Raw genomic sequence first — 16,767 nt, forward strand, 5'->3', positions numbered from 1 at the left:
CATTTCGGGATGCTTAAGTTTGAGTTTAACCTTGCAGGACTTTTGGAAGGCACTTCTGAGCATCAGGCGCAGGGTTTTGGCAGCTGCACAGGGAGCCTGGTGGGTCAGCCCTTCTCCGGGAGCTGCTACTCCACACTAATCTATTTTAAACCATCTGTGAAATTAGCAAGATTTCCTAAGTCCTTCACCTCCAAGGATTAAAACATTTCTAAGGGTCTAGGCTGTTCTTAAATTCTGTTCTTGTATACTTGCATGTTTGATGACTCTTGAGAGACATCCACAAATTCTTTTCTTTTATCCACACTGAAAGGAGATAGAAATAAGCTGAAAGTTGCATGGAAAGCATATTAAGCAAATGGTTGAGGTGTTAGAAAAAGTTGCGGAAAATTAAACAAGAATTTAACATAATTTAAACTGATGACTTTAAAAGAAAAAAAAGAGAAATAGAACATAAACAGGTGTTACATGTTCCCACTTTTGGTAACATCAGGGGAGGCCAAGTCTCAGCTGTTTTAAAAAGCCATACCTAGACACTCCGCCAAAGCCAGTACAATGAAGTCATGAGTCAACCCTAATGAGAAAATCAGATAAATAGCAGCTGTTCGTGGGGAAATGGTGCTGTCTGACAGATTCACTGGGTGCAGCGGCTGTAGCGTTGAGCAGGTCCAAATGAGTAAAATACTGTTCCAGGCACCCCTCACTGCTCCCCTTCCCACCGGTGTTTAGTCATCAGAGTTGTGAAATAGCAGCCCTGCCGCTACATGACAGCATTCCTGTATTAATTATTATCCGCCGTTCAAACATACACATCTTTGTACAACAGTGACAGTTCATCCAAACAGGCCACTTACAAACAGCAGTATTGCTCGCAGTAGCTTACCAAGCCCCCAATTATTCACTCTGACCTCTTGCAGAAATCTATGGGTACAGTGCAAAGGAAAAACAGCTCAAAGAATATGAAAAAATGTCTCTCATATCACTAACTCAGCAGTGTTATAATTTCGTGCACTCACTGGCACAATAATGCGTAGACAAACACACAAAGCACAGAGCTTTTCTCCATGCCATTAGTTGTCATGCAAGCTTGGAAAATTACTATAAGATTTATTGTGCAGAGGTATATGTCTAGTTTTCCATCTACTGCTGGAGAATGCTTACACAGACATCTATTACAGACACTGCAGTTAAATTGTAGCTTTCATATGCTCTTGGGAAGGCAGCATAAAGTACAATGGTAAAAGACTAAGAGATTGATGAGGACAACAAATCAAACGGCTTCCCCAAATGGTTAAAAAGACTTTAGTTCCAGAAACATTTTTTTTTATCGATTTCCTTTTTTCTAGATAAGGAGGGCTAAAACAGATCCACAAGAACTGTGAAGTGTGCATGCTGACTTGATGTAACACTGACACAAGTCTTATTTGAAATGTTTTTTTAAGACATTATTTCAAAAGAAAGCAGGGTGTGGAACCCATAATAATTATGATGATAATGAGCGATAGATGGCAGAGATCCAGAGAAGAATGATGGACATAGTCTGGGCTTACAGCTCTCAAGATGACCTCTGGCTCTGGCACACACACACACACACACACACACACACACACACACACACACACACACACACACACACACACACCTGTCTCAATAAGCGCAAACACTCACACCTTCATCTCTCAATGTCTGCTTGCAGGAGGTCAAGGATCCTTAGGATGTATGCATGTGCAGATTTTTCTCAAGTATCATGTATTCTTCTGAGATGCATGCAAGTTTTAAAGTGTTTCTGCTCACTTCACAACTGCACATGGTGTATGCCATTGCTAGAGTGTGTATGTAGGACACCAGTAGGTTTGTAACTAACCATAGCATAAAAACTGAACCTGAACAGGAACTACAGGCACAGACAACTTAGTTTAAAATGTTCATCTTGAAGTAAACAAATGTTATCACACAATGACATGCTTTCCCATGTTGGATATAGAGAATTTTTGTAGTCAGTGATTAAATTTGCGCGCAGTATGCAGCAGACATTTCAAGCAATTTGAGTTATATTGAAAATATCAAACATGAATTTCAGATATGGCCATGGGTGCGCGCTCTAGTGGTGATGAATCAGCCGTCACCAAAAAATCATCTTTATGTGCTGCAGTCATCATTATCACCACCAAATACATATTGAATTGTTCAAAAAGAAAAAAAATGCCCACCAAAGAAGTATGGTGGGGTCAAAATGCCCCTCCCCACGCCCCCAAAGAGAGAACAGTGTGCACCCAAGCTACAAGCTTGAAATCAAACATGTTAAGTTTTGTTTTATGAATGTTAATGTAAAATATTCATCATACACTTGCTTTTTTCAGTGTGCTGTAAAATGTAAAACATCACTCCTTGGAAACTGGGCACAAAAAGTCTCCTCCAGGTGGTCTTCATCACACTGCGATGACATCAGAATCAACAACTTTCCATTCAAAATTCATTTAAATTCAGTGTGTATTGCCCTCGAGAAAAAAATACCTGATGATATTTGAATAATATGGTGTAGTCTAGAAAATACTAAACCCTATAAAAGCTATGTTAATATAGTTTTTATAGTTTTAATATAGTTTAGCTCTAATTTAAAACATTTAATTTCAGTATCACTTTTTTGTATGCTTTTAGACTTTTGCTTATATTTAAAACAATTGGCTTTTACTTCCTTGCTTAGAAAAGCTTCACATTATTTTTGATGTCTTTAAGTTTCTCCAAATAAAGGAATTAGCGATTTGTACAAAAACAGTGAAGCTGTTCATAACTTATGTTTGTAATATGCCTCCTGAGCCTCATTTTCTGTGTCCTGCATTGTGAGGTCAGTGGCAGTATAATAATGAGCGTTAAACACATAAACAGCATTAAACCATTAATTGGGTTTGGTTTAGAATGTAAAAGTAATTTTGTCCTTTTGGAAAAAGATAAAGGAGATGAAACAAATCTATTGAAAGGCAAATAATATTCTTATGAATTATAATATTGTTACACTGTCTTCATGGTACAGTGTATGTTATAAGTAAACATCTGAAAATGAACAAGTCAGCACTGTTTAATTTAAACCTTTTCAATCCCTCTGCTCTCTTACACTACTGACAAACATCTAAGCAAGAGGAAATAATGTGATGAATGCTTCCACAATAAAAAAAAATAATCACGCAAATTTTAAAACAAAATGTCTCTTTAATTTGTGTCAACAGCAGTACAAAAGATGGAGTGATGGGAGAAGTTTTCTGTAACACAATTTCTGTCTCTTTTACAGAAAAGGAGGAAATTCTTGAGGTAAATGAGCTTAAACAGGCAGTTATTCATCCCACTGTTGCATTGTTACAATGGACTGAGACATACAGAAAATGGTGTTACATTATAATATGCCTGATCCTGTGGGGATAATTTAATCATATACAATATACACATCTCTGCGGTGCCTATGTGCACCCAAGTGTGTCACTCATTGGTTTGTTTTTACTTGATATAGTGTATTAATACTACCAAAGCCGAGGAGATTGTTCTCCACACACACCACTGTAAAATTATTCACCTTAAGTTTACCTCACGTCAATACTGCACATGGAAACCAAAGACTTGCTGGTGTACACTTTGAAGCCAAGCAAAACAAAACAAACATTAAAAAAAAAAAAAAAAAAAATTAGTAACATTTTCATTTTTTTCTTTTTAAGCAATAATAGCCCTAGCAAATAATTGTTCTTTTGTACTGTATAAAGAAGAATGTGAACACAAACGTGATGGCAACATTTTTTTAAGTTGAATTAAAAACTTTACATTGGACTGTACAAGATATTATGATAAACTATTTACATATTCAGACATAAACTTTTTTTGAAGCAGCAACAGACACTATGTATTTCATTTTCTCTAATAACACCCAAACAATACTTGCCATGGGCCTAGGTACCTGCCAGTGGGGGGAGGGGGGATTTCTATGCAGAAAATTGTATCAGGCTGCCAGCGATTTCAAAACGGCCCTTAGTGATGAAGAGCCACACACAGTGTTGCTTGAGGGACAACTCTAAAAAGCAAAGTACCAAAGACAACTATAAATGTTGTCCTGAACAACAAATTTTACACTTCTGAACAGCAGCTAGCATGTCAGTCCAGCATGTCAGTGAATTGTGCTGATTAAATTAACACAGAGAACATTCCCACCATATACATCACAAAGTTCAGACAGAAAAAAAAAAAAAATGAAAAGAAAAAGAAATTACAGTAAGTAATGTTGAAACAGCATAGAAGCCTTCTCTGTTCAGTTGTTCATTTAAACCATTTGCATGTCTAGCAAGTGAATTAAGAGAAAACAGTTGTGAGGGCTACATTTGCAGATCGTTGGATAGTCACGAACATGTTCATTAGAAGTCAGCAAAATACAAAAGATGTCAAGGAGAGGATTAACTAAGAACAATGCACAATGTCTGTGCATTTTGCCACATTTACACAAATAAATATTTGCACACTCCCACCTTTCCAAAAAAGAAAAAAAACAAAACAAAACTAAAAACATCACTTGTGTTTGGAGCAATCATCCATGAAAAAAAAACACTTGTTTATTATGATAATGGAAATGCAAGCCAAATGCATGCAGAGGTTTTTTTTAAGGATGTTATCAGCTCTTCATAAGAGACTTTCCACATAATACAAGTGCTGTAATAAACACAAAATACGAGTGAGGATATACAGCATACCACTTAGATTGCATCATGATTGGTAACAAGTGCTTGTCGTTTAAATGAGTACCTTACTTGTAATGACTCCTCTATGTTAAAAAGTCTAGCGAATATAGCTTTAATTTTTCAATTGGTTCTTTGAATAGTCCAGGGAAGATTATCGAAACATAAGCGAGTGAGGTGCTTCTTCTCTCTTCTTTCTCAGGTTCAGTACTGCTCTCTTCCAAAGCAGAAAAACTCAGCATCTACATGAGGTACAGTGACTTGTCAGGTTTTGAAAACATAAAACCACATACAAAAATAAAACATGAAAGAGAACATAAAATAGAACAGCCAAATACATAACTTATACTTCACTAATGAACAAAAATATATTTTCTATGTTATATTTACAATAAAATCTAAATGAGATGGTGAATTCACTGAAAACCATTTTAGCTCCAATTCATTAAACATGTTTTTTTTTTTTCTATTTCTCTGATTGTCCATGTTGTTGTTTTTACTGACAATTTTAGAGCCAGCAGTGGCTAACAATAAATACAATATGTTGATACTTTACAGTTTCAAATACAATATACAATGCACTGAAGTCTGAAGTCTGGTGTTTGACGGCTAACTGAGCCTGCTGTTGAATTTTCTGCTCACTTTTCTTGTGCTGAGTCTCTCCCCTAGGCAGCCCTGAAGTTTAAACAAAGTGTTCATTCATCACATGTGTCCTTGCATAAATAAACAAAATAAGTAGACAAAAAAAAAAAAAAAAAAGACTCAAATCTGGCAACTGTGAGAGCAAACCCACTTGAGTCCAACTGGGGAATTTTGTTCGTTCGGGGTGTTTTTCCTCAAACAGCTTCACATTAATTAGAATTGATAAAAATACAATTTATATCCAGTGCTTATAACACTTATGAAACATAGTCTCCTTGTGAGTTCTTGTCATTTTTCTTTTTTTTTCTTTTTTTTGTCTTTCTTTTGCTGTATAAGCACAGTCAAGTTTCAGTTCCGTGAAGAGTCCTTTTAAACTACCAGCCAACTAAAGCAGTGTGGCATGGTCATGAAAATATTTACAATCACATACAAATCGATCTAACCACCAGCAAACAGGAGCAAACAGCTTAAAAATACCAAACAGGTTGAATCGGAGGGAAATCCACTTGGGTTTGTTTGCGGGAGAGCATCTTTAAAATGTTTTGTACCTCATAATGAGCAATGTAGAAATGATGTGATTAAAAAAAAAAAAAAGGAATTATTAATGGTTAGGTTAAAACCTAAAACACTTAATATAAATGCTTCCAAACAGTAGAAAGGATGCAAGCCAGCGCTGACAATAAGACAGTAAGAGCACAAGAGATATGAGTGCTTAAGAGATATAAAGAGCCACCTGTACCAATTAGAGCAAGGAGAAAAATGCAGTGACCAACAGTGGGTGGATCTTGACCAGTTAAAGCCAGTAGCCAGCCATTCAGATCCTTCAGAAAGCCCTGTGCTCTCTCTCAGAAATGGACAGGTTCAAGGGCAAGGGAGGGGAATAGCTGGACTCATGCATTAATAATGCTGTATTTCAGATGATACCCAGTCGTCAGTCATTTTAATAATCCCCCACAGCTTGATGTACTTGTTCCATCTGCTCGCCAGTGCCTGGTGATTGGACCAGCGTGGAAGCCCTGTTGAGGCCTTACTACCAGCACTTTGATGGAGAGCACAATGAGGGACACACACCCCATTTTTATTGTTTTCCATCCCTCCCTGGTGTTTTCTCCTTCTCTGAGCCAGATGGCACCCCCTGGGTGCGGAGGTTGCCATGGGCAGGGGTCAGAGCAGGGCATGGCAGGGAGGGGAGCCACTTAGACCTTCTGCCCTGCAAAGAGGATCTGAGTCTCAACATCAAGGCCTTGCTTTATCTAGCTGCAGTCTCCAGAAGGTCACCACTTGTCAGCTTTTCAGATGAAATTAGGATAGAGGCTTTGTGCCCCTTGTTTTCTGAGTCATTGCATGTTGTCCTGTTTTAAAGTTAAGTGCATTCCCAAAGCTGATAAGATTATTTAGAATAACAACATAACGCTCAAGGGTGACAGTATATGATTTGTATAAGTGCACTAATGCAAAAATCAGCATTTTAAGTTACCTCTGTCATATGCATGTGACAAGGTGATTTAAGAAACAAACGTGTCATTTTAGTTTCTCTCACAGTTTATTAATAGCATCATAAACTGTCACTCCTCTTAAGACTATGGCAGTAATCAACTCATTGCATCAGCCTGATGTCCTTGCTGTGCTTTAAGACTTCTTAGTGTCAATTTAAGATTTACAATGTCTCAAAAGAATTAAGATTGAAAAAAAAGAAGTTCTAAGACCTAAGACTTTAAACTTGCCATCCAAATGGGGCTAAAGCGTTTAACAGAACGTACTGTAGCTACACATTGTACAACATCAATTTGAGATTCTAATGCCCCCAAAGCTGCCTTTCACTGCTGTTCCAATCCCACAGATTGGAGGCCTTTGGCCCTTTAGCATTCTGGCCTGATTACAATCACTCTGATTAAGAACTTTGTGAGTCAGACTGGGCTGCAGAGCTGGAAAAGAGTTAAGGATGCCACCGTGTTTTGTGTGGATGAGGAAATGAAAGGGCTGGTTGGTTTCATTGATGATCACTGCATTGGGCTCCCTGGAGAACAGCTAGCATCGCAAGCTACCACCCTAAAGATGTCCCACTCTGTAGCCTCCTGCAGAGCATGCTGCCTCCAAGTTCCTGAGTTTCATTTGTTTGTTTTGTTAGGGTAAATTAAAGAAAGATAGGATAATGAAGCTGTATTAAGAGATCAAGAGATTGTCCAAGACTCGCGAAGCCTCTCCCAATAGACTGTTTAGCAACAACTTGAAAGGTTTGGCACTTCTGCACTAAATTCTGCAGTCTGTGTAATAATGATAACAACAAAACACTAACAATAATAACAATAATAATAATAATAATAATATGTAATTTCCCTCTGTAATAAGTTGGAATCACTCCACATGAATTTTGAGACATTTTGTACTGTGATAATTGATTCTTGATTAAAAACATTCACAAGCTGTTGGCTGGCACACTATACCTGAGTGAGAATATTATTCCCATCTTGAACAGATATGCAATATATCAAAATCACCTAATTGAAGAGGAAAAACAAGGTAAATGACTGTAAGAACAGGTTCATATCAAATATTCCATTTCAAGTTCCGTCTTTAGTTCTAGGCAATGACCTAATTGTGTAAATGTCCATGATCACAATGAAACAAAAACAAAAAACAATGAGATTTAAAAAAAAAAAAAAAAAAAATCTAAATTACCACAACCAAACTGCTTCACACACTTGAAGAAACACTTAAGACCAAATAGCTTTTGATTCAGATGAAGCCACATCTGCATGCTGGCTTCTAAACGATACATCATTGTTTTTTTTTTTTGTTTGTTTTTTGTTGATGTTCTTTTTGTTTATTTTTTTCAACATTTTGAACCTTTGTGGTGTAATTTTCTTTTGCTCTTTCACTCCCTCAGATCAGATCAACCCAGCCCTCTGGGCATCCTCCTGTATTGGTGTTGTGTCTGCATTGGCCTCTTCGATGAAAGGGGTCTCAGTTGGCACTGACTGGCTCTTGTGTGTCATTTTCACTACTATAGTCTGATTTGGGCTCATCCTCAAAATCCTCATACATGTCCATCTCATCCTCTCCATTGACCGGCTCGCTGTTGTTTGCCATGGTGCTGGGCTCTAGCTTCATGTTGTAGGTGCTCTGAATGACAGGAATGGATGGTTCCGGACTCGCTGAGGCACTCGAGCACTCTGATGTCATCTGAGGTGAGGGTGTGGTGGTCGCCATGGTGATGGCCCCAGGGTAGACCATACTGGCGCTGGTGGTGATGGGGATCTGTGGAGGCTGTCTAGATGTAGAAGAAAAGAGACAAAATTCTAAAACTTCAAAAATGTTAAAAAAGAAAACAGAGGGGGGAGAAAGGCAAAAGCGTTGCTGAAAGAATGAGTGCTCCTGATGGTAAAAGTGTTGTTTTTTTTTTTTTGTTTTTTTTTGCTGTACTTAAACTGAAATGGTCAGATTAGGGGTTTCCCACAGCAGTCCACTTTCAGCTCTGTGAAAATGATTTGGGAAAAAGAGAGGTTCTCCTGACAGCTCCCGTGTCGAGCTGTTCAGAAACACTACCCAGTTTATTGGTGACATAAAACCAGTACATGGTTAGTGCTGCTCTTGTCTGCTGTTACGCTGGATAATTGATACTGCAGCCACTGAAGCTTATGACTGACATGGGAACACCTGGAGAAGGGTTTTCCTGCTAACCACACACAGTAAATTAAAGTGTTAAGCTTCAGACTGCTGCCCTCGAGGCTTCTGTAAATCTACTGTATACCCAGAGCTTATATCCTGTAATAATGTCTGCACTTCATGCTCCATTTGCAGACTGCTATTGTCTAAAATTCTAAATTATTAATTCACAGCTATTGAAAAACACTCAGTTTTAACGTGCATGTCAGACTCTTGCCTTAAAACAAATACAGTAGAGGTTAGCTCAACGCTCGCTTTGGGAAATGGTGCTTACATTTTATTGGGAAACAGCAGTGAGTGAGCAAAACTACAGTCCAACTGATATGATTGTCTGTATGCTAGTGTGGTTAGTTTGTGGGATTTGTAACTGCACACCTACCCCACAGTGAAGAACTGCCTCATCTCTTGTCTCCGTGAGCGCATCATCTGCTTGTACTCGCCAATGCGAAGTTTTTTCCCGTCAATAATGCAGGTCCTCTTAGGTCGAGGTTTGTACTTGTAGTTTGGGTACTTCTCTAGGTGGAGCTTGCTCAGACGGGCCTGCTCCTCGTAGTAGGGCTGCTTGTCCTGGTTAGACATGGCCTTCCACCGAGAGCCTACACAGCATAGCAAACTCAGATTTCAGTTTTTGAGCACAAGCAGGAGCAGAGATGTTTTTAATAACTGATGATGAACGTAATCCAAATCAGAAGCCTTCCACTTCACTTTCTGTTATAAGAGATAATATTTCATGTAACGTTCACAGCCAGATTTTACCACATGGGATTAAAACTTACTTTTAACACTGAATTGAACTTAATAGACTCAGGGTAGATATTTTGTAGCAGAAATCATGTTTTATCATCTGTTTCACATTGACCTCTTATAGCCCTGCATATGCACATTATTCGAGACGAGAGACTGCTGCCAGACAGTCAGGAACAACAAGCCAGTGTAGTAAATACTGCAGCTCTGTGAAGTGTCCTACTGGGTGGTGAATGACAGCACTTTTAACACCTCTGATGTATGGACTCCAGTGCTGAGGGGACAAGACCCATTTAGCCTCTGTCATTTTTCATGACAAACACTTATGGTAGTGATTGGCTATAAATCCATCTGTATGCTGAGGTGACACGATGCACAGTAGCCTATGAGATAACACACCCTCCTCCTTTAGATACTAGTTACTTTGTCAGATCAACTGTACTTACTGGAGGGTCATAAAGCCGTGTCTAAATGTAGTAGAAACTGAAAATGCTTGGTGACACGACAACAACAGCAAGTTCTCACAGGAGGCTTTACAAAAGCAACTACATTGTCTTTGGAGAGATACCTTGAAATGTTTGCATGAGTTATATTTGATTTAAAAGGCCTTACCCAAAATCTTGCTTATGTTGGAATTGTGCATGTCAGGGAAGGCCTGCAGGATCTTGCGACGCTCATCCTTGGCCCACACCATGAATGCATTCATCGGCCTTTTAATGTGGGGCTCGTTGTTGTTCCTTCCTCGGGATTCCCTGAAGACTCGCGCCTCAGTAGATCCAGTGCCTCCTGTTGGCCAACAATAATAGGGTTGGGGTTTATCTGCAGAGCCATTTATTTCCTTGGACCCTGCGAGAGCCGGGGCAGGAACAAGAAGAGAGAGCGAGGCAAGACATTGATTAAATGACGAGCCATGTTCAAACTCTCCTTCATCTACTGTCATTACTGCTATCATCATCATGAACATTGTTTCAGATGAGTGCAGGGCTACATATCCCCTTAAATGGGGCAGACTTTCTATTGAGTGTAAAACCTGATTTGACAGGCTTATGTTTTATGCGCTATAAATGCAAATACAGTGTCAATTTAAAGGGGAGCTACGTTCTCCAGCTAATACTCAGGTCTGTCCCACACCCAAAGAGGAAGAGGGCCTTGGACTTCAATGGCAGTTAAATATTTTGTCTGCGAGTGTTCACACGTCTCTGCTCGGCCACATACATTTCAATTTGACATTCATAGTGTCTGTAAAAAGTGCAAGAATGCCAACATAAATAACAAATATGGGACTTGAGGCAGTCTGTAAAATTCATTCCTCTGCTTAACTCTTCTCTCTTTTTTTCCTCCCTTCTTCTTTCTCTCTCTCTCTCTCACACACACACATGCATACACGCACACACACAAACAAACAAACCAGGCACACATTTGCGATGAGAGACTTTGCCGATTCTGCAAAGTGCTGTTTCTCAATCAGGGCATTCACAATCAGCATAAGAGAGTTTCTCTCAGTATTAAACTGTACATCAGACTGATAATGATTTCTGTTTGCATGCGCATTTGCTTCCTTTTATATGTAAGATGTGAAAGAATTAAATAAAAGCAGTATGAATATTTAAACAAACAAAAACATGTTGATAAACAAGGCTTGAAAAATAAGACAAAAAAAGCCTTCCATATGCTACGATACATCTTTAATGATCTCAAATCTGGAAAAGAAAGCTTGGGATGACTCATGCATATTTCATCATCCACATGTGAAGCCTTCTCATTAGACCATTCCACTAGCAGCCTTGGCACGCGTTACCTGGGGTTTGATTTCTATTATTATTTCAGTTGATAAACAAAATCAAACTCTTAATGAGTAATGGAGGGCTGAGACATTAATTCCAAATCCGCAGAAACCTTGCTCTGCTCTGCTCTGATCACTCAAGAGTCATCTTTAAAGTATTGTAAGAGACAATTAGTGAGAGGGCAATACATAAAGTTTCACAAACAGATGCTATTCTGAAGGAGCACACATCTACCTCCAGTATAATCAAGACATCCTGGTCTTGTTTGAAAAATATTTAAATGTATAATAGGCAAAAAGAAATGATTTTCACATCATCCTCTTGGGTCTTTCTCTTAGAGAAAGCTTTATCTGAAAAGCCTTTGCTAAATCTCTCACTTTATTAATATTGCCCACACTGCCTTTTGACACATTAACAGAAAAGCATAAAATACTAAATCAGAACATTTAAAAGGTGTTTTGTGTCACTTTTCAACCTCCATCAATTGCTCTGTGTGTTTGCTTCCGCCTCCTAGAAGGCTGTAGGCCCTAAAGCCATCATGAATTCTGAAATAATACACTACCTTTGCTACCACCGAACCCCACAGTACGTTCATTTCATTTAGCATGCACTCACTGTAGGATGAATTGATTTCACTTTGTTTGGTTTTGACAACCATGTTTATTGTGCAATGAAATGTGGTGTGGCGGAGGGCTGACAGTATCCATCAATGCGGGGCAATCTGCTGACTGCCGGGGCCAGATGAAGGTATTCATTAGCTCAGGAGCGCAGCGCTCACTCAGACACGACAGCCACTGTCTGCACCCCGGGATCGCTTGCTGTAATTTACGATGCCTCCCGTGCCATTACTCTATCACTGACACTGATTCAGCAATTTATATACTGGTGTGCATGCGTACAGACAGAGGTGAGCTTCTTACGGGGAGGGGGACAAAACAACTGCCTGCCATCAGCTAGTGCCACATCCATAGTTAGCCAGGAAACCAGCCACGTGACTTGGTTCATTGGAGGGAAGCCAGATGAGGCATGGTTTTTTGCTCTCATGATGGCACATAGGAAAGTGCCTCTTTGCTCTGATGCTACAGAAAGCAGTTGAAGTGAACACGTGTTATATCATCTTCACCTGTACTGAGGCAGGTGCTGCCATCCTGGATTTAAAAAGAACAAAGTGATGAAGGTATCAAGCTGACTCAGACCCCAGACTGCCTCTCTGGGAAATCCACAGAGTTTGACCTTTGATCTAAAATAATATCAAAATTTTCACTATTTCTGATCTACAATACAAACATTACAGTTGAGTGAGTTGCAAGTTGTTTTTTTAACAACATAAGACTATGCAAAGGCTTCTTGGGTAGACAAGTTTAACCCCTTATCTGGCCCCCCCTCAGAGGCATCCTGCACACTAGCAGCCTGTCTCAGCAGATTCCCTAGAAACTGGAACAGGCAATTTACTGCAACAATATGTGTGTGTGTTTTATTGACACTGCTCTGCCATTTTTACAAATGAGCATCAACTTTTTTTTCCAGGAGGTGCAGGACATTTAGGAATCAGTTAGTTAGGTGTGTGATTGTGTAAATAAACACAGATGTTTAGCAGTGACAGGGGCAGTCCCCCTGGGTGGTAGCTGGGGAGGGAGCGACAACAGAGGGAGTGCCGCTTAATAGAATTTATTGTGATTCATGAGGCCCGCAGCTCAAGTGTGACAGAGCGATATGAGAATCCCCTTTTAATTTGTCTCTCCTGGAAACACTGCGGATGAGCAGCATGAATTACAGTGAGAAAGAATGATTGTGTGTGAAGGTGTGTGTGTGTGTGTGTGTGTGTGGTGGAGTGGGGGGTATAAAAATTAAGAAGAGAGAGTGGATAGGGACGAAGCACGAGAGAGAGAGAGAGAGAGAGCAGTGAGGCCTATCACACCTGTGAGCTACAGGCTCAGACTCGACTATGTACCAAGCCAGAGGGTAGCACTGCCCCGACCATCCCCTCCCACCCACCCCCTTCTCTCCTCCTCACTCATCTTTGTTCTGCGGGCAGACACATAATGTCACCCAGGAATCCGCTCGGGAGGATGAGCCTCAGTTAGCAGGCAACAATCATGCAAACCTGCCAAGCCCTCCCTGTTGGGATCAAAATCTAACACCTCTGACTGAAGGCATTTACCGCTGACAATAGAGCCTCTCCCTCAGAGCAGGATCAGGCTAGATTAATGTGTATAGACAGACAGGACACAGTGCTCAGTGCCCCTGTTCTAGCCTCAGCTCATAGCACGCTAATTAAACCGTTACAAATTACAAGTGAAATAAGCCCTATTATAACATGTCAGTCCTTTTTTTTTTTCTTTTCCATTTAGGATGATTTGAGTTTATTTAGTACTGGTGTGTGTGTGTGTGTGTAGTGTGGGAACATAGGGATAAACAGCCAACCTGTCTTGACATGCAGGCTATGGCTTTTACTTTTGTCTTCTCTGTCCCCTCTCACATGCATTTAGCACTTAAAGAGGAGTCTAATCTTTCACAGTCTGCCAGCTTTGCACACACAAGAGGAGATGCATGCATACATAGAGACACAGAAACACACAGAAATTTGTCCTTGGGGGGGTAAAAAGACAAAACTTTCTTATTGATTGTGTTGACCCGCTCAGCTATTGTTGTTATGATGTGATAAATCATCATGTCTGAGCCTCCTCATCTGAGCTTTCTTCTAGGAAAACTCCTCAGCAATAAAAGTCTGAGCTCGATTCCCACGGCCTCACAGTAGAAGGAAAAACAACAACAAAAACCTCTTCAAACAATCAACTCGTACAAAACTTCATAACAGCTCTGAGCTGCCGATGTAAAGAAAACCATCAACAGTGATCTGTAACAACAATGCAACACTACATTTCTTCTCATCCTATTCCATGAGGACTTTGTTAGAGACACGCTGTTCGGCTGAAGCCCTGTTTTTTTCCTCACTCTGTGGATGATATTATCACACTGGGCATTTTAGATTAATTCTGTTTCCTGCTTCCACACATCTCTCAACAACCCCTTTGTTCTCTGCAGACCCTCAGTGATGGTGGGGTGGGGGGGCTCAGCTACACAGCAACTCCACACTGCCATATGTGAATGAACAAAGGGCCTGGCTTGGCTGAGGCCTTTGTGGTATTTGGTAATGTTTTCATCAGCGCTTAAAAAGACCTAATGAATTTGTGGTGGGATTTGTGCGTGTGGCTCGTGGCTTTTTGAAATTAAGGAAATCCTATCTATTTCCATTCCTTTACCACTTTTTTCCCCTCAAGCCGTTGGGACTTTGGTTGCTGCATGCTTTGCAAATATTAGCTCAAGCAACCTAAAGCTTTCTGTGAATTGCTGTAATGACAGTAGTCTGCTGTACACTGGGTCAGCTCAGTGTGGCTCCTCTGTTCTGGAGGGAAAGCTGCTACACACCAAGGGGCTTTCATACTCGATGCAAGGACTGGGAGGTATGCCCAGTAATTTTCCTTTTCAGGAAACAACCAGAGTATAAGCAGTAAGTGTTACGTTTATGACTTACGTTATGAAGTTTGTATTCTGTAAGCGGTGATTTGGCACAATTGCAGGTGAAAATATGTCTGGGTTAAAAATGAGTTTGATTCAAAAGTAAACATTTTTATAGGTGTTGCTGACATATACCTGAAGAGTAAAATAAATTAAAATAAAAAACATTAAAACAAACTTTAACTTGTCAACCAAATTCAGTCCAGTTTTCACCCTGACATCTGCATGAATTTTGACATGTAAATCAGCATGCATTTAAGAGGTTATAAAAGAGAGCACCAATAAGCTGCATTTAGACAGATTCTGTGTGTTTCTATATATTAAGGTATGCCAGAGAGCTGAGCCTGGATTGGTTCAGAGAGTAGAAGATCCTCAAAACAAGGATTTCAAAGTAAACATGTCCTCAGAAAGTGTTCAGAAAGAGAACACTTTGTGGTTCACATCATAAAAGCCTGCTTCGTGTCACTCAACCGTGTGTGTTTTCCTGTTGGTGAAGCCGACAGAGACATATATTTGTGAAGACAGAGAAGGAATGGTAACTGTGTGTTTTGAGTCTTGTGTAGTGCTCTGGCTCCCAGCGTTTTCCCCCTGGGAAGAGGACCTCTCCTCTCCTCTAACCTCTGCTTGCTCCTAATCCATAGCCCACTGGGAACACTGATGTGAGGCGTCTGGCACAAGCCTTTCCCCCTGCCCTGTGCAGGACTTAAAAGGACACAACTGCCCTGGTGTGCACTCTGTTTCAGTCCTGTCTCCACAGTAGCCACAGAAGGAAGGTTCCCACTGGGAGAATGAGAACTCCAAGTACATCTGTCCAAGGAGTCAGACGGGTGGGGATGGGATCTGCCGCTGTGGCTCACATGGGAAACATGTCAATGAATCCACTAAATGGACCTCTAATTGAAATCCTCAGGATTGGGTGTGATGTGAAACTAGACATGATTAAAAAAAAAACAACAAAAAAACAACTTCCTTTGGACTTGGTAAACAAACATTTTTATGGGAAGTAAAAACATTTTTACTAACGTCTATGGGAACCAATTATGCAGAAGCATTTCTTTCTGAAACTGATGGGGAATGTGTCTAAGATGCTATTTAAAATGGTGATGGGTTACATTGTCCTGAGAAATATCTATCCTTCTGCCTTGAGACTCTTTGAGGTATCAAAGATGAGTCAGAGCCATTTTTCTCTTTGCTCTGGCTCTGAAGTGCCATGGAAACTGCTACAAATATTTATGTCGGACAAACATTAGCACACTGAGGTACTCCTTGCTCCTGTGTAGAAGCCAGCACCACAAAGGGAGATGACGCTTTGTCACATTGGTGCAACCCGAATTTACACCCCTGTGCCCAGGACCTCAAACAAGCACAACAGCAACAGGAGCGGGGCTTGGAAAAAAGCCAGCTTTGTCCTCAGGCACCCTTGTCCTCCGCTCACCTACCTGTGAAAACCTTGGAGCCACGGCTCATTTCAAACGGCATTCACCCCATCCCCCACATCTCCCTTTCACACACGCACATGCATCTGTACACACCCTTACAAACCAGCATCTAAAATTGAGACACACAGCCACATGCACTAACGTGCTTTTATCAGTCATCAAGACTCCTTTTGCTTTCAAAGTACAGAATTAGTGGAGAATGTGTCGATAATCCACTCAGCATTATTAAGTTATTAGCACAGGATTCACAGTAACTTCTAATGAATT

The 16,767-nt window shown here is 40.2% G+C and overlaps 1 protein-coding gene across 10 annotated transcripts in view; it reads right to left on the reverse strand.

The window, feature by feature from the left end:
- Positions 1-3,184: 3,184 nt before the first annotated feature.
- The window catches only part of sox6 (SRY-box transcription factor 6), a 132,699-nt gene continuing 119,116 nt past the window's right edge, over positions 3,185-16,767 (reverse strand). For 8 of the 10 annotated variants that reach the window (XM_046388394.1, XM_046388362.1, XM_046388378.1 and 5 more), the window contains 3 exons: positions 10,371-10,604; positions 9,394-9,610; positions 3,185-8,619 (listed from right to left, as the gene is read on the reverse strand). In XM_046388394.1, coding sequence (XP_046244350.1) covers positions 8,313-8,619; positions 9,394-9,610; positions 10,371-10,604 — 758 coding nt within the window. In that variant the 3' untranslated portion in view covers positions 3,185-8,312. The remainder of the gene's footprint in view (positions 8,620-9,393; positions 9,611-10,370; positions 10,605-16,767) is intronic. The other 2 variants (XM_046388407.1, XM_046388409.1) reach the window with 1 other exon arrangement.

The sequence above is a fragment of the Scatophagus argus genome, chromosome 1 (assembly GCF_020382885.2).
Source record: "Scatophagus argus isolate fScaArg1 chromosome 1, fScaArg1.pri, whole genome shotgun sequence".
Taxonomy (NCBI): Eukaryota; Metazoa; Chordata; class Actinopteri; family Scatophagidae; genus Scatophagus; species Scatophagus argus.